Source organism: Schistocerca gregaria, chromosome 4 (genome assembly GCF_023897955.1).
Source record: "Schistocerca gregaria isolate iqSchGreg1 chromosome 4, iqSchGreg1.2, whole genome shotgun sequence".
Lineage (NCBI taxonomy): Eukaryota > Metazoa > Arthropoda > Insecta > Orthoptera > Acrididae > Schistocerca > Schistocerca gregaria.
This window is the reverse complement of record NC_064923.1, coordinates 615,836,674-615,856,020: the sequence shown is the minus strand read 5'-3', so window position 1 is coordinate 615,856,020 and position 19,347 is coordinate 615,836,674. Positions and strand designations below refer to the sequence as shown.

The window sequence follows — 19,347 nt, the reverse complement described above, 5'->3', positions numbered from 1 at the left end:
TAACAATAGACAGAAACGGTAATCCCCTGTAACAAGCGATGGACTGCAATATTTCAGGTATCTTAGTCAGAGGATTGTCATCACTCAGTTATGCTTAAGCCTCAGTATCTCAAAAAGAACAAAACTGGAGGTGTACCACTATCAAAATAAGGCCTTCATGTATATCTTCAGAAATATCATCCTACAAAATTTAAGAACTTTATGTAATCTTGGCAGGCTGCCATGTAGTCCTGCTGCCATTCATGGAGACAGTCGTAGAGATGCTGGTGTTATGCAATACGTGTGTGCATGAGCATTACCATGGCGAAAAAATAACATCTCTCTGACATTGTAGCAACAGCAAGAGATTGAACTGGATAATGTTATGGATGCATTGTGCACTATTCAGTGTTCACCCAAGTCCTCAGGGGCTTGGCATTTGTTTGCTTGATATAGGCTTGGTGAACCCAAAGCTCCTGAGCTGTGGACTTTTGAGCACCACCAGTTTTCTGTCCACTGTAACCTTTCGGCACGCTTCAGCGACCACTGTGTGGTGTGGCAGTGGAATGTTGTGTGTTACAGGGACCTGCTGCACCTAACTTGTATAAGGCTTACACAGTCAAGCAGGGCTCTGTCTCAGTGGATGTCTGGGAGTACTCACAGCCACTCATCCAAACATATGAGGGCAACTAGTCCTGCTAATCAAATTGCATTTAGTAACAGGGCTGAAGGAGTCATAAATCAGAATGTGTTTGTAATGATCAAGAGGATAGGAGAATTTTTAAAAAATGCCCCCCTCCTATATCCACAAAGGCTTAGAGGGGCTTGCTGGTATCCTAAAGTCCATTAAATGGTTCCTTATTGGTAGAGACTTAAGAGGGCAAAGCATGTGGAACTTCTTGGATAGTCAGAACAATTAAATGACCAAGGCATAATTGTTGAGTTGCATAACACGATTAACTAGCAAATGTGTGGTCACATTTCATGATATGGGAGTAGACATCTCAGAACTTAAACAAGAATGAGCATTACAGGGGATAGTAGATGTGGAGCAAAGGATAAGAAGGTGTAATTGAGAACCTGAGAAAATCGATACCCTCATTGCAGGCTTGGCAAGATTCTTTTTACGTAGTGCTTGACCTTACATACCTAGCTGTATGCAGTGCTACACATACTGGAAATTTGGCCATACAATGCTTAGTTGCAGAGGTGAAGTGACCCGTCCAAAATGTGGAAAGGTAGCCTGTGAATCTGGGACTGATTGCCTGTCTCTGGTAATATCCATGAACTGCTCTGGGAGCCAGTCACTCTGCAGCTGAGGCTGCCCTGTTTTTGCTGGGGAATGCAAAGTTCATGAAATAAAAGTGACGAAGTGGCTCCATGCAGAAGCCAAAGAAGAATATAAGGCAACAAAACCCCCTGTTGTGTTTGCCACTTCATATGCTTTGATGGTGCAGAAATCTGTTCCCAAGGTGGATGCTTTGATGCAGATGATGTCCGGTGCACCATTGCCCACCACCAGGATCTGTACATTCACCTGTATGTGCCATATCAAAGTGAGTAAAGACATAGCGAACCCTAAAACCAGAATCCCACTCAACCCCACCTTTCTCTCCATCATCTTCAAAGGGAAAGGGTAACAGTGTTTGAATCAAAAGCTGTCCTGGGCACCATCAGATGTCATTCTGTCACATCTGATTGATGAAGAGGACATCATGGATTTTTATGCCCCATCTCCGCACCCAGGCAGCCCCTCTATTCTCCATCACTCTACAGGTGCCTCACCACCCTTGTGCAAGGATAGGGGTAAATAAAAACTATAGCACTTAAATGGCTCCTTTACTCCTATAGAATATGAGTGGATACAGGACTCATCTGGAGGAATTGAGATTCCTCTTGCAGGACAGATCTCTCTGTCTCCAAGAGACACATTTTAAACAGACTGACATCACCTGTATTTGGAGGCTATCACCCCTGCAAAAAAAGACAGCCTTATTGGTGATAGGGCAAAAAGAGTGGTATTAGTGTTAGTGAAGTACGCACTTCACGCCTGACATGTATTCTTAACCACAACACTATAAGCTGTCTTTGAGATAGTGGCCCATGTTGCTGTCACAGTGTGCTCTGTGTACCTACTGCCCAAGAGCCCGTTGAGAGTGAGGTCCTCACACATCTTCTTCATGAACTTTCCCATCTCTTTCTGCTTTTTGGGGACTTTATTGCACACAGTGTGCTGTGAAATTCTAGCACCACTTGCACCGGGGGTTAGATATGTGAGGATATGACATGAACTACAGACATCATATTGAAGAATATGGATCAAGCTATGGCTTTTAGCACCACTATGGGTTCATCTACGGACATGCACCTTTCCTTCTCACCTGCCCTTGCTTGGTATAGAGTGAATGACAACCTTCATGGTAGTGACCACTACCCTCTCGGGAATCATCTGCCCGATGGAACAGACCAGAAAGCAAGCTGCCGAGATGGCTGTTCAGAAAGGCTAACTGGTTGTTTTGAGGCAGTTAGCTGTTTTCGATCAGTGTGACTGCATCCGGGACAGGATGTTACAGGCAGTTATCTGTTTTCAAACAGCATGACTGTGTCCAGGACTGGTTGGATCCCATTATAGCTGTGATCCATTAAGCTGCTGATGCATCCATCCCAAAGTCAACACGAACACCTAGGAGGCCACCTGCCCCTTGTGGAATGATGAGTGTTGTTCTGCAATGAGGGTCAGGAAAATGGTTATGTGAAGATTCAGTTGTTGCTCTAAAGATAAAAGTCTTGCAGCTCTTTGAATGGTGTGGGCAAAGGTGAGGAGAAAAATTTGGGAGAATAAGCAGAGGTCATGGCAAAAGTTCCTGAACTCCATCAATAGGTCCACATCCACAAGTGAAGTATGGTAAGCCATCAGGAGGGTCTCAAGGTGAAACTCACAACCACTAATAGCAGCTGTACAGGAACAAGGGTGTCTCCTAACATCACTGAGAGGCATTGCCCAGACAGTGGCTCAGTGGTATAAGACCATTATGGCCAATTCTAGCCAGGATTCCCATCATTATTGGGAGACACAGTAGACAGTTGGTTTTAATTTCCATTTCACAAACATCAAGGAATACAGCCAGCTGTTTCTCTGTGGGAGTTGGATAGTGCATTGTCAATAACTTGTGATATTACATCTGCTCTCAACCTGATAACATACAGCAAATTGAAACAGTTGAACCTGTGGTCAAAGGAGGTCCTCCTCCAGCTCATCAGTCAGTGCATGTATGCCCCGGGACAATTGGGAAATGCAGAAAAACCCTGAGAATTTTTTCATCTGAGAAAAAATGGGAAAAACCCAGGAATTTTTCATTGTTTTAGTTTTCAGTTAAATTTTTGTAATTTTGTCTGGTAAGAACTGATACTCTAATGAAGAATTTTACTTTATTCCATTACTGCAGAATAATAGTGCAGCAGTAGAACGGAAACAAGAGAATAACACCAAAATAAAACTTAAGTTGCAGATAAAATGTGCCATTTACAACAGAAAAACACAGTGCACCACAAGTGTCTGCTGACAGCAAAATGTGTCAAAGGCTGTAGGACAAAGACCAAACAATACTTCACAACAACAAACTGTGTTCAGTGACCATGGCATCACACCTGTTCACATTTCTGATAGGTTGTAGAATATTTCAATCAATAATCAAATGTAGAATTCAAATTGCGAATTTTGATTTAAGATGCGTTATTTTCAAACTAAATATGCTTTTACACAAGATGAAATACATTGCTTGTGAGAATGTGTGATAAATTTCTTAAATCAGGGAATGCTTGAATCTCATTCAAAACTTAACTCTTTGAGGACCAATCACTTAAAAATATTTTGGGCCAAGAAAACCAGCCATTTGTGCTATTATTTAAAATTTTACTTTTGCATTTGTGTTTGATATACTTAAAGGGTGGCACACTCTTAAAAAAAAAAAAGGCCAAGCTCAAGGTTTTTCATATCTATTTTACATCTTTCATAGATCACAAAGTATAAAGTAATGATGGCAAAAAGTATAATTATCCTTCAGAAAAAAATGCAAGATGAATTCTTAGCAATTTTTACACATAATTGGGCTTTCTATGGAAAAAGTCAAATTGCTCAACAGAAGATTAATTCAGCCAGGTAACCCATGAAATATTCTGTGCACAGCAGCGAAGTTTATTATTGTGCTTGTCAGAAATATTCATCTCCTGCAATTTAAGCTTTACTCTTAGAATCCTGATTAACCAAACCCCTTGGGGAGGGGAGGGGGGGGGGGGGACAACCCCAGCACAAAGATGTGATGAGCAATATTGTATGTAAAAGCTTAGAGTTTTGTATTAAATATACTGTATGTATATTAATTTAAACGATTAACTTTTACCTTTTGGGTACTAACATACTTTATTTTCTGTGTCTGGGCAAGAACATCTAAATTCCCATCTTCCAAAACTCTGCAACTTTAATGGCAGAGAGAAATTGTCATTTCACAAAAATAGATCGTCCGCTGTTCGAACAAACTCTGTTCATAGGCACATGAGCAAATGTTGAATCATCTGTGTTTCTCCACATTCACTCTGGTCATCTTAAGAGTAGCCCCACTTAACTATGTTTACCTTGCATTTTGCGACTCATGTTCTTAATCTATTCAGCACTCTCCACATACTATGCTGTAGTTGCTGCTCTTATATGATTTCGTCTTTGAGGTGCAGGTTTGTATTTTGCAAAGTGTCCAATCATAAAAAAATCATAAAGATAGCCAGTGGGTGTCAGGTTGGGCTTCTAACAGTACTGCCCATTGGATAAACCTCCTCCTTGACGTAAGATGTAGTTGGAAGTGTTTGGTGGTTATACATTAAGTACCATGGGTCGATTTGCAGCTTTTACCCCTCTATTTCACTGGCTACTTGTCTGGTATTTGAGTGTTCTGCTAATTCACAGCAATGTTGCTATTGGCTGATTACATCACATCCTACATTCTTGAATATGTGCTCTCATTGGCTGGGGATATCACGGTTGGCTTAAAAAAAAAGGCGCATGGGAATCTCAGTTTCAGTGCTTCAGAAGCTACTGTGCTGTATTTGATGTTTGTATTTATACATCTGTAATATGAAAATACGCAGTGTAGACATTGCTGTGTATCAAAGATCTTTCCAAAATGCGTTGCTTTTTGCTTGGTTTTATTTCCTAAAGTGATGGGATACTCTATGTCGATGCGTAAAATCTTTACTATTCAAAGTATTGATAAGTTTTGTAGCTCCAAGGGAGAATATATTGTCACTTTAATGGGAAAAAATGTATTTTCACCTGGGAAAAGTGTGTTTTGATCTGGAAAAAGTATATTTTTAACTGGAAAATCTGAGATTGTTTTTTTTGTTCTGCGTGTACACCACGTCAGTAAAATTTAGATGAGTGGACACTTCCCCAATTTGTGGAAAGAATCTGTTTGAACCTCAGTTTAAAACCAGGGAAGGATCGGACTAACTCCAGTAGTTATCATAGTGTTAATCTGACAAGCTGTGAAGAAAACACTGGAGTGTGTGGCCAGCCACCACATATTGTGGGTTCTCGAAACCAGATCCCTACTAAGTTGCTCCAATCATGGGTCCAAGAGGTATCACTCCACACTCGATAACATGATTCTTTGAAGCAGCAATTCAACAAGCTTTCTTCTGTAAGAAACACCTTATCAGTGTCTTCTTAGATTTGGGAAAGGCCTACAATACTTCATGGAGGCGTAATATTTTGTTGCAGCTGTAGCAATGGAGCTTCCTTGAAAGTCTACCCACTTTCATTCAGTCCTTCCTCTTGGACAGGTATTTTAGATAAAAGGCTGGTAATGTCCTGTGTGACCATATTAAGCAGGAAAATTGTGTCTTTCAAGGGAGTTTTAAGTGCCACAGAATTCACTATGGCAATCAATAGTATTATATCCACAATAGTGTACTGCACTGTGTTCCTTGTTTGTGGATGACCTCTACATCTTCTGTGCATCCTCCAACCTTGCATCTGCTAATGGGCAATTGCATTTTATGATCATGTGGCTAGAGAAGTAGTCTAACACCACGGGTTTTAAATTATCTTTGGAGAAAACTGTTTGTGTTGGTTTCAGTTGCATCCACTCTCTTTTTATTTTACCCATTTTAAAACTGGAGTTTACTGTTGTCGCTTTTAAGGAAAAGGTGAAATATCTAGGCCACACTTTTGATGAGAAACTTCTGCATCTTAAGGACCTAAAACTGAGATGTCTCAAGGCTTCAAACGTCCTAAAATATATCAATCATTGGTCTTGAGGAGCCTACAGGCCATGTCTAATCCAACTTTATAGGGCTTTTTTGTGACCCCAGCTTGAATACAGACGATAGGTTTATGGATCAGCAAGACCATTGTACCTCAGAATGCTATATGTGGTTCACCACAAGCGTATTAGGCGGTCAGCAGGGATTTACCAGACGAGTCCAGCTGCTAGCCCGTGTGCAGAGGCTGGTGAGTGTCCACTGTCTATTAGACATCTTCTCCTTGTGGAATGCCAAGCATACAGGGTTGTGTGCAATCCAGAATTGCTGGCATCCATCTCCATTGCACAGCCATGATGGGAATGGCTGTTCCGTCACCGTCCATGGGCCATGAGGTTGTTCGGGATCCATGTGATGGAGAGCCTTGATTACTACAGTTGGGGGGCATTAAGGTCCAAAGCCAAGTTGGAGTAGGTGATCCCTCTGTCTACTAAAGAGGCCCAGGTTACTTTTCAGATTGACTGCTTATAGGTAGAATTGTACACCAGACTACATTTTTAAAATTAAATTTAAGAGATTTTATTACTGTTTACATGGATTGTTCTAAGCAAGGGGATTTTGTCAGCTGCTGTATTATGTTCCCTGACTTGTCTTCAGGATAGGGCTTCCAAAGCATTTTTCAGTTTATTACACTGAATTGTTTGGTATCATGAGGGCTCTGTAGCAGATGAGGCAACGCCATGGCAAGAAATTCTTCATCTGTTGAGATCCTCACAGTGTCCTCCTTGCTGTTGGTCAGATGTATCCAACAGATCACATGGTGCAAGAAGTGCAGGCTGCTGTCCTCTTGCAAAGGCAGGACAAGGGAATAATTTTCTGTTGGATTGTAGCACATATGGGGATCTGGGGAAATGAATTTGCTGATGGCGCTGACTAGGAGGCTTGCTCTGTTCCAACTCCTGCTCCCTGTTTGGTCCCCCTGCAGACTGTTACCTCATTTGTGACCAAGAAGAATATTTTGTTGGTGGGAGGCTCAGTGGTTGGAAGTGAGGAGTAATAAGCTGTGTTACATAAAACCTTCAGTGTGACCATGGTTTACCTCCTCCTTACCACAACTAGACATTACTGTTTATGCATGGCTTCCTCTTACATCGTGAGGAGCCACCAGTGTGTCACAGATGTGGGGCACAGCTGTAATGATGCATGTGCGCTTCATGTTTCGAGGTATTGTGTGATGTCCTAAATTCTTCCCAAAATATTGGGTGTGAGATTCTAGTGTGTCACTGAGTGGCTCAGTCACCCACTATTTCTAAGTAATCATCCATCGTCAGTCATATGTCTCATTTTTAATTGTGTCTGTACTGATATTTTGTCCTTGATTTTATATTGTTATTCTGCCGTGTTTCATCCTGACTCTTATTGAGGGCTTTTCTGATGCTCACCTTATCGGGGTTGTCTTCTCAATTCTGGCATATGAATGCAACTTGGTTTACCAATTTATTATTATTGTGTAATAGATTTTTCCACACTTATCTGTATATCATTCACGCAAGGGCACTAATGACTTTGCTGTTTAGTTGCTGTTTCAGTTGTGTTTACACCACATCATCTGTGGTAAAGATGTTCAAGAGAAGTCCTTATGAGAGGCACTGTTTCTCATAGCCCATCATCCAACAAAAAAATACCTTATGATATTATTTGAAACAATAGATGCATTAATGCTCTCAGTTTATGCTGTGCTCATTGTGCAATCAGTGGTGGCTGATACTTTCATGTGGTGGTCCACATGATAATCCATAAACTGCTGCCATCCAAGCCCAAGACAAGCATCTGCACCTTCCTTGGACCACCATCACCAATATGGTACTCATCTGATATCTGTTGTAAAATGTCCCAGACGATTATTCAGAACAGTCATCTTTGCGATATCTACAGTCTTTACTATTGCACCAGCAGCAAGTCAGATATTATGAGAGTAGGCCAAGCATATTCATGGTCAGTGTTTAGTTACTACCCTGCCCCAATTATAGTGTTTTGAATAATTACTTTCACTGCCCCCTATCAGTGGGCCATGTAGTAATGGCATTTATACCTCAGGTCTCGAAGCATTCAGTTGTTGTTTTCCACAGGTGTATTTTGGAATTAATTTTTTTTAAAGTTATTATTTATGAGGGAAGCAGTTTCTACATAATTTTTAATCTAGTTGCAGTGCTGTAGTAGATCTGGTGAGCAACTGGGGAATTAGAATGGAAAGTTGACATGACTTTGCCGTTTCTCCAGCTTTCCTGTTGAAAGCCACTGGTAACTCTGCACAGATGATCAAAATTAACATGATATGTGTCACTAACCCAACCACATTTCTTTTATCAGCATTTGAATTTTTCTTTTCCTCTTATACCGTTGTCATAAACTGCTGTAGCACTTTGTACTTGCGACTTGGCTCAGCACCTGTTTGGCAGTTTCACTCAGCAGGAGATTTGTAGTATGTAAATGTTTAAATCTTACTCTTAGTTCCAGCTTCCGGAAAATATGTTACATATGTAAATTATTTCAAACAAGTAATTTTTCAAGTGACAGTAGTTTCAGGCCACTTGGACTCTTTTACTAAATATATACCACCTTCTGTAAAGTTTTTGTGGTATAATACTTATTCCTGTGTTACAATGTGCCATATTCAAAACAATTATTTGTATAAGACCTTTGGTAACTGTCATTCTCTTTGGAAATGTTTATAGTACTGCTTCTACCGTAAAAATTTAGAATTTAAATTTTTGACAGACAAATATTTTTGAATGTTAATAATAAAAAAAATCGATAACTACAGCAAAATCACTTGTATGCACATTTGCAAATTGATGCAATAATTGTACAATAAAAAATATGCAACAAAACATCTTGAACTATTTCATAGATGAAATATTTATATTTTATTTGCTTGTCTCACCATTGTTTTTAGTGGCCTGTATATCAGGTTAGGAATTTTTTCAGTCAAAACTGAAAATATACAAGTTTCTTACTTTGTTATGAATTTTAACACATGTACAATTCAGTAATATCTGAGATTATGAGCTTAAGATTTTTTTTCTTTGCCTGTCTAAATTTTTGCGGACAATACCATAAGAACTACGTTATATCTGTACTGACTGGATTCTCTCTCCAAAGGTGCAGTCATTCCCATATTCATATTACCATTTAAAAGAATATAAAATTTTCTCAACTTTAGTGACTGTATGCATTTAAGTGTGGAAGATAATTTAAAATGTTAAGCATGTCTGTTAAACACAATTGTGTAATTCAGATAACTGGAGTGCTCGGAAATTTAACATACCCAATCCTCACTCAGTTAGCAGACATAAAATGAGCACTTCAGCTGTCCTTGAAACTTGCTCAAATGTTAAAGTACTGAATACAACAGAAAAATTGACTTCATGCACTTAGTTTTCTGGTTCACACAAGCACATACCTTTATTGATGGCAGTTAGTGTTTCTGTATCACACTTTATTATATCTAGTTCCCCAACAGTCATAGGCTGCCTGTATCAATCTGGCAGGAGCCAGTTTCATGAAACTACACAGGTGCATATTGTCTGCAACATTACAGTGTCTTTCAAATAACTGTTTTGATTGTGTAGTGTCAGAGTAGCTGCATTCATCACGTATTTGCCTATATTACTTGTAATTGCAAATATCTAGTAATGCCATTCCGAATTGTGTTTATTCTTCGATATACAGATGTTTATTGGGGTGGGTGGGGAGGGGGGTGAATGTATTGTCTACCAGGAATTTTATGATAAAACGCTTTGACTGTGGATAGAGAGTGATTGCTGAGTAAGAACAGCAACCAATAGCTTTCAGTAACATTTATTCGTACTTTACCAGTCTCGGGCAACATAGCTTATGTTCGGATAATGTGCATTCTTCATTATGCAGTTTAATTTGTTTGCTGGAGCATGTCAAAACTGAATCTGATCTACCAGTAGTATTGTAATGCAGGAGATGCAAAATAATTTACAATATATTTTTTGCTGTTGGTGTTAAATGGAAACATAACACAGCAGCAAAGTATAGGTAGGCTATTAATATGGGTAGTGTATGCTGTGTGCAGTGTATTTGTTAATTGACTGTGCCATATTGTACAATAACTGTCACTTCACAAACCAGATGTTTTGACCTTCCTCTGGATCTAGTGGTTTGCTGTGTTGTTGAGGGATCTCATATGTATCACTGTCAGAATTAAAAAAAAACTGATGACATGGGTTTGCACTAGTGGAAGGAGTGAGCAATTTGATTAAATTGTCTTCTTGTCTTCATGTAGTGGAATGAGTGGGGATCTGCCATTTTCTGCCGTCCCATTTAGTATGGGTCATGATTGGAAGCTATCAGCAGATGGTGTCTGTATTCACATATTCCTCATTTTCCACATCAGGCTCTGATGGTTGACAGCCAAGAAGGTGCAAGACTGTAGTCATCTTCTCTATTCATATTGTTCAGTTGTTTTTAATGACCTTGCTGCTCTTGTGCTTCACCAACCCTGGCTGTTTGAAACGCAAGCAAGTGTTGCGGAAACACAAGCAAGTGTTGCGGAATTTTATTTTCGTCCCATAGTGTTTGCAGTTTTCAGCCACTGCAGCTTGTGTTGCTCAAGTTGAATGTAGTGCTCACACTCCTGAATGAGAGTTGGTGCTAGCCTGCCATTTTCACCAATTTATGCATCTCCACACTCACAGTCCACCTTGTACATACCCACAGTGTGCAGAACATATGTCAAGATAGTTTGCTATTAATAGGGTCATAAGAAAATGTAGATGGACCTCAATGACACACCACACCAGTTGACCCATAAGAATGGCACTGCAACTGTGGCCAAAATGCCGATTTTGTTCAATGCAGTTATGTTACAGTATGACATGGTGGCATACCCAACAAACATGTTAAGAGACTCTGACCATGGTGATCTACTACACATTTAAATGTTAAAGTGTATTGGATAATGTAAGATAATATATATATATATATATATATATATATATATATATATATATATAGACATGATGTCTGCTTGTGTCTGTGTATGTGCGGATGGATATGTGTGTGTGTGTGCGCGAGTGTACACCTGTCCTTTTTTTCCCCTAAGGGAAGTCTTTCCGCTCCCGGGACTGGAATGACTCCTTACCCTCTCCCTTAAAACCCACATCCTTTCATTTTTCCCTCTCCTTCCCTCTTTCCTGACGAAGCAACTGCCAGTTGCGAAAGCTCGTAATTCTGTGTGTGTGTTTGTGTGTTTTGTTCATGTGCCTGTCTGCCGGCGCTTTCCCGCTTGGTAAGTCTTGGAATCTTTGTTTTTAATATATTTTTCCCATGTGGAAGTTTCTTTCTGTTTTATTTATATATATATATATATATAGTATTTTGATAACATACTAATAAGTTAACCAAGTTTACTATAATCCTATAAATTCAACAGCTGTACAACGTATTGTGGATTTTTGCATGAGAAGTTGTGTGAATGTGTAATGAAATATTGTGTTGTTACCATCGGTTCTGTGTGGATGTCCTCTTCATATTAAATTGTATAATGAAGAACATATGCCATATGAAAATGAGCTTCGCTGCTCGAAACAGGTACTGTCATGAATAAATGATATTGAAAGTGGCTGGTTGTAGCTGATGCTGAACAGTCATTAAATATGTTTATTATGTGGTACTTCATTTAGCCAATAATCGGAGCACTTTGACATATTTTCTGTTCTCTTTTGTCATATTACTCTAAATGTTTATTATGTCAACTTTGCATAATTTAGATACATTTCATAAATATAGCTGTATAAGTTCTGCATCCTTAAATCTTCTCACAGTAGTCTCTGTAGCATATTTTTTAAGAAATAGTTCCGAACATGTTTCTCTTCTAAATGTGTGTGTTTCTTCTAACTAGTACATTATTTATAGGAAAAGTTGAAGAAGATGAAGAAATAAATATAAACTATAAAGAAGAAATAAAGGCATGGAATAGAACCTTACAAGAGTTAAGTGAAATGGCTAGTAGGTACTGCAGATTGTGTGCACAGGCATCTGACAATTTAGTTCCTGTATTCAGTGAGCGAGGGCTTGAACTTAAACTGGAAGAGAAAATTCACACACACCTTCCAATTATGGTAAAGCAGAACTTAATATCTTCAATGTACAATTAGTTGCCTTTTAACGCAGATTTTATGTAATATTACTGTACATTTTTGGTGATGTTTAAAATTGAACATTATTTTCCTTCTAATGGTTAAGTTTCATAGAAGCATTTAAATTAATGTCTGTGGCCTCGTTAGATATAGCGTGAACCATGATCTTTCGTATGTCGTCTTTTTTTTTTTTTTAGTACCTATGTTTTTGCCTTTGCTTGTGTCATGTAAATAACTATTCCTTGCAGTACTGAGTGCATTAAATTGTGTGAGTTCTTTTTCACATGAAGTGTTCTAATAAAGTGTTAAGTAATATGCCTATCAGTGTTCTCAGGAAAACTAAATAGCAGCGGAATCATGTGACAGAACTCTACAGGTACCTAGAGAATCACTGTTACAAATATCAGGAACAGTCTGTTGGTAACTGAAGTCCAGAACACTCTGATGTTCAAAAGAACTGTTGTACTCAGTAAATATGGCAGTGAATTATTTGATTGATGTGCCCAAAGTTGGAAGAATGAGAGAACTGAGCCAATTGGGCATTTGCTATCGAGATTGTGTTATTCTTGAATGAGTAGAAAAATTTGTATCAGAAGTAGTTAAAACAGAAGATGCCAAGGCCAAATGAAAGTATTTTTTGCTATTGATCCATCTTTATATGTGGACGTGAAAGAAGCAGAAATCATAGTGCACTTAAGACAGAAATTGAAATCATTTTTTGATGACTCTGCTTTTGCAAGAAAAGTAAAATAATTGAGAACATTATTTCAAAGTGTCTAAGAAAACATGATTCAATAATAAACATGATTCAGTGATAAGCTATGTATACCAAGTAGTAGGCAATTGACAAAAATTGTGTGTAACTGGTGTCGCAGGTGTGTGTGTGTGGGGGGGGGGGAACATGGAGTCTGCATCTTCTGCTGGGGAGGATTCAAATCCTGCACCTTCATCCCCACCGTCTGGTGGTGTTGTGGAGAGCAGGATGTGATGCGTAAATGCTTTTCTAGTACTACTTTCATGCCTTACATGTGTTAACTAATGCAGGCATATGTTTCCTACTCTAAATGTTAATAAGGTAAGCACTCCCTCATAGCTTGCTGCATTGTGACATACTTTGTCTCCCTGGATATTCTATATTTTTTAATGCTGTGCTGGAAAGCTCTACTCACATGGCCATGCTTTAATGGGACAGTATTCTTTTAACGGACTTTAAAATGCTATAATATAGTCGGGGTATGGGGTGTCGTTTTTATGATCTCGCCTGAATTTTTATTTTTGCTCTTTCTTGGTCTGATAGTATATATGGCCACTCGTGGTTTTAGAAGGAAGATAACATTTATTTACTTAGTCAAAGTCCATGGAAAATTCTGATTGGTGGAGATTTTAACTGCGTATTCTCCCCTGTATATCAGACTCCCATTTGTAACTATTGTCGTGAACTTAATGATATGGTAGTTTCTCTGAGTTTACTGGGTGCTTGGATCTGCAGATATCCCACATTAGTGCAGTTCACATATTTTACAACTACTTCTAGTAGCAAACTGAACTGTTTTTATTTGCCTATTTCCCTATGTGGACAGCTTTTGTCAGTTGATGTTATTCCTGCCAGCTTTAAGACACTGAACTGTTTCAGTGACTTTTTCTTGCCCTATTTCAAAGCTAATTTTTTATTTGGCAGACCCCTCTCTAGATGATATCATCACTGCTGTGTGGGGCCAGGTAAGCCGTTCCCCTAGTGTGTTATCACTAAGTTGCCATTCCCAGACCTCAGCTTTGCACTGCACTCATGCATTTTAGTGCTGGTAAAGGGACTGAAATGAGGAGGACTTGGAGATTTTATTGTGCTGTCCATCATGATCTTAATGATGGTGCTCAAGGCATACCATTGAGAGACAGGATGTTCACCACGTGAATACAAAAATACCTGCAACTCGAAAGACTGCAATTAGATGGTCTTTGTTTGTATTCCCATCCATGTTCGTTTCTCCAAGATGAATTGACATCCCTTTATTATCTAATTCAGCATTGAATGTGATTTTAAAGGATGTGTTTCATGACCATTTGTTCTATTGATGGAAGTGAATGGTCATCCTAAACTGATATAGAGTGCGAACTTTCCCGATATTTTTCCAATCTTTACACTGCAGTGGAATCAGACGGTATACTTTCTGCTGATTTTACTTCCTTCATTGATAGTGTTGTTACACCAGCTCTTCGTGAGGAGTTTCTGGCAGCTTTTCACTGTGAGGAGGTATCTGACAATGTAGTTTATTCTACTTTCCACAAATCGCTGAATTTGGATGGTTTGGTTTCCACATCTAATTGGAGATAACATTAATATCTATGGTGAATGAAGTGGTGGAAGGGATACACTTTCCACCATCCTGTAAGGATGAAAAAATTGTTTTAATTCCCAAAAAGACAGGACATCTGTCTTTGGATCAGGTCCGACCAACAATGCTACTCAGTTTTGATTGTGAAATCATACCACACATGACAAATAGCTGTTTGTCGGTTTTGCTTCCTGGCATTGATGCCTATTATCAAAGTTGTATCCCAGGTCGTACTCCCCTGACTCCTGTTTCTGAATGTTGTGATCTCATTGCAGTTGCTTCCACTGTGTCGGGAGCTTTACTTTTTATTGTTTGTAATCATGCATTTGACTCAGTTAGTCACAATCTTCTGTTGCGAGTGTTAACGGTTGTTAGTTTTAATGATACTGCACAATGGATGTTCATCTCTGCAATAACTGGTACTCAAGTGTCTATTGACCTGAATGGTCACCTTACTCCCCTCATAAAAATGTTTTGAGGTGTCCTACAGGGGAGTCTCCTGTCTGTGTCATTATTCATGCTATTTCTGGACCCCTTATTGTGGTTTATAGCTGCTTGGTGGAGTGACTGGTCATTATTGGGAGAAAGGTTAGGTTTATCGTCTGCACATACGCTGATGACATTATCCTACTTCTTCTTACTCTTGAGAACATACTGGTACTCAATCACGTTTTGGATGCACATTGTCGTTGAGAACATACTGGTACTCAATCACGTTTTGGATGCACATTGTCGTTTTATGGGAGCATGGATTAACAACCACAAATGTCGGTTACTCAGTTTGTGGGGATTTGACATGGTTAGATTTTGTAGGCTATGGCAGTCGCCCACCATCAGTCATCAGCTGTTGTTATTGTTGAATGAAGGTGGCTCCGTTAAATTGGAAGTCTGTCACAGGTAGGATTCAAGAACAATCCTCGTACACGATCCTTCTCATTACTTCATAAGGTTTGGATGCTGGAAACTTGTGTATTGAGTAAAGCCTATTTTGTTGCACAAATTTTTCTCCTTCCTGCAATGATGTCCTGAAGTAAACTTATTGGGCATGTTTATCTGTCGCAACCCCCCCCCCCCCCCCTCCCCCTGTGACGTTACGGCGAGATCCTGCTGATGGGAGATTTGAGCCTCCTTGATGTGTTTGGCCCAAGGTTTCTGCTTTATTTCTTCGACAGACAATTTCAACGTGGTAGTGCCCCCAGTCACATACAGCTCGCTTTCTTGCCTGTCACCAGTCTGCAAGCTTCATTCACCCCTGCAGTAGATGTTGGTGGGATAAAGAACAAATTAAGGCACATTTGGGAATTTTTATTGATGTCAATTATTTGGGGGTTGATATTCTTTTCCAGTTGCACCTTTATGTTACAGTTACATCACTGTACGTTTCCAATTTGTGTTGCCTATGTGAAGGCAGTATCGCGGGAGACAGATTGGAAGGTTGTTTGGTACAGTGTCTGCCTACCTATTTTTCCTATGGTATCAAGTCATTCATAACCTTTTCCCCACTAACGTTCTGTTTTTTCGCTGTGGCCTTAGTGAGACAGATCAGTGCAGTCAGTGTGTTGATATGGATGGATTATTTAGCTGGTTGGTTGTCATCGGTTATGAGATGGCTGCACTGTCAGTTGACCTTTCTTGCCAGGACAATGGAAGTGGCAATCTCTGATGAGATTCTTCTGCATCCCAATTCAATCTTCATTCCCAGCAAGGAGAACAATATAGTTATGATGTTTTGTCAGGCATTATGTTCATTACATGGTGGGGAGCAGTTATAACCTGTACCCTCATGCCTTTTAACACTACATGGTTATGGCCCATTGGACTTGGCAAAGGATGCCAAGTTATTTGTGCACTTTTTGCGAGGAGTTGGATGATGCATAGAATCAATTTTCTATTCAGATGTTTCATTTCTGTTACCTTGCTTTTCATTAAAAGGAAAAAAAAAACAACAACATAGGAATAGACTTATGGGATATCATGCATGCATGCATCCACCATGGAGATAGGGTTAGAATCCTCATCAGTTCCTGTTTTATGTTTTAGTCATCTGTTCCCTATTTCTCATCGTTTATAAGCACTACATCATTTTGTCATGTGACAGTAGCCTATCACATGACAGTGGGTTCCATTAAATTGCATTGACATGTCTAGCAATGGTGCAGTGCATGATCATAACTGGTCCTGTCAAGTTCATGTAGTGGGACTTCCCAATGAAGTACACAAGCGCTGAATACGTTGATATGCTTTTGGTATTGGGTGCATTTGATAACTAAGTTGTTGCTGCTGTTCTTGTGTATGCTGCACATTATCCTCAAATGTGACATCCCTATAAGAATATTTTTGTTGCCTAGAGCAATGCCTTCGTAAAACCAGTAATCTTCGTCCACAAGAAGTGGACAGATGTTGTCCAAAGACTAGATTACTCCACAAACAGAGGACATGATTCTTAAAACTGTTTCCCAGTCACTTTGGCAAAGTACATGTGATATTGCAAGGAAGTGCCGTATATCTTATTAAAGACTGTTTGATGTTGTGTTGCATGATGAACAACTCCATCTGTATCATTAGACGTTAACTCAACACCAGCAGCCAGAAGACCTCATTCGACAAGTACAATTTTGTGAATGGCTTTTGCACCAAGTGGAAGGTGAAAAACATTTTATGAATAACGTAATATGGACTGGTTGCATCTGTGGTCTAGGAGTAGCTTCTTTTTTATGTGAGAATATGGGCTTACCATTAGGAATGAAGAGGAGAAAGACTAATTGACTTCAGCATCAAATTTCAGCTAGTAATAGCGAATACTCTAATCAAGAATCACAACACATGGAGATATACTTGGAAAAGGCCAGGAGGTAAGGGAAACCTGCTACCACTTTGGATTTTGAATGAAAATCGTCAGCAGTGGCGGCTTAAGACTTCTGGCATAAGAACTCACTCTCATTCTGCCAACGGCTTTGTCAAAGAGGGCGGAGGAGCGCACAGAGGTTCAGAGCTCTCTCTTTCTCTTGGGGTGGGAAACTACCCCTGAAGGCAGCAGAATCAGCCATGATCAACGGCATGAGGATGCAGACGGCAATGTAAACCACTGCATTAAAGACACGTATTGTGTATCCACAGGACATCTGGTCTGTAATGGAAAAAGTGTCGTGATGATCTCTTCATTGGCAAAAGACTCTGGACTAGTCCCCCATTCAGATCTCCAGGAAGGGACTCCCCAGGGGGAAGTGATGATGAGAAAAAGATTGAATAACCAATGAAAGGATACCATTCTATGAGTTGGGGTGTGGAATGTTAGAAGTTTGAACATAGATGTAGGAAAACTAGAAAAATTGAAAAGGGGAATGCAGAGGCTCAGTGTAGATATAACGAGGTCAGTGATTTCTCATTGGATGAGTATATGGTAATATCAGCTGCAGTAGAAATGGTATAATGAGAGTAGGATTCATTATTAGTAGCAAGGTGGGGGGAGAGTGAGTTGCTGTTAATAGTTCAGTGGTAGGGTTGTTCTCATAAGAACTGGCAACAAACCAACACTTACAACAATAGTTCAACTATATATCCCAACATTGCAAGCTGAAGATGAAGAGGCAGAGAAAGTATATGAGGATATTGAACAGGTAATTCAGTATGTAAATGGTGAAGAAAATGTAATAGTCACAGAGGATGGGAATGCAGTTGTAGGGGCAAGAGTAAAAGAAAGGGTTATGGGAGAACATGGGTTTAGCACTAGGAATGAAAGAGGAGAAAGACTGATTGAGTTCAGCAACAAATTTCAGATAGTAATAGCAAATACTCTATTCAAGAATCACAAGACGAGGAGAGATACTTGGAAAGGCCAGGAGGTAAGGGAAAACTCTCAGTTAGATTACACCATCGTCAGGCGGAGAGTCTGAAATCAGGTACTGGATTTTAAGACTTACCCAGGAGCACATATAGACTCAGATCACAATTTGGCAATGATGAAGAGTCGACTGAAGTTTAAGAGAGTAGCCGGGGGGGGGGGGGGGGGGGGGGAGCGGGGGGAGAGACAATGCTCTAATAAGTGGGATACGGGTGTTCTAAGTAATGAGGAGATATGCTTTATGTTCTCTGAGGCCACAGATACTGTGATAAGGAGTAGCTCAGTATGCAGTTCACTTGAAGAGGAATGGACGTCTCTAAAAAGAGCACTCACCAAAGCTGGAAAGAAAAACTTAAGTAAAAAAGAAGGTAACTGTGAGGAAACCATAGGTAACAGAAGAAATACTTTATATGATTGATGAAAGAAGAAAGTGCAAAACTTTTTGTTGAAATTCAGGAATACAGAAATGCAAGTCACTTAGGAATGAAATAAATAAGAAGTACAGGGAAGCTAAGGCAAAATGGCTGCAGGAAAAATATGAAGGAATCGAAAAAGACATGATTGTCAGAGGGACTTCTTCAACATACAGAAATTAAAAACAAAGGTGGTAACATTAAGAGTGCAATGGAAGTTCCATTGTTAAATGAAGAGGAGAGAGCAGATAGGTGGAAAGAGGATGTTGAAGGCCTCTATGAGAGGGAAGACTTGTCTGATTACGTGATAGGAGAAGAAACAGGAACCGATTTAAAAATGGTGTAAGACATGGGTGTAG

The 19,347-nt window shown here is 39.5% G+C and overlaps 1 protein-coding gene across 5 annotated transcripts in view; it reads left to right on the top strand.

Moving 5' to 3' along the window:
* LOC126365961 (zinc finger protein ZFP2-like) overlaps nt 1-19,347 on the top strand; it is a 155,069-nt gene that overhangs the window by 22,118 nt on the left and 113,604 nt on the right. For all 5 annotated transcript variants that reach the window (XM_050008753.1, XM_050008752.1, XM_050008756.1 and 2 more), the window contains exon 4: nt 12,178-12,383. In XM_050008753.1, the coding sequence (XP_049864710.1) occupies nt 12,178-12,383 (206 nt within the window). The remainder of the gene's footprint in view (nt 1-12,177; nt 12,384-19,347) is intronic.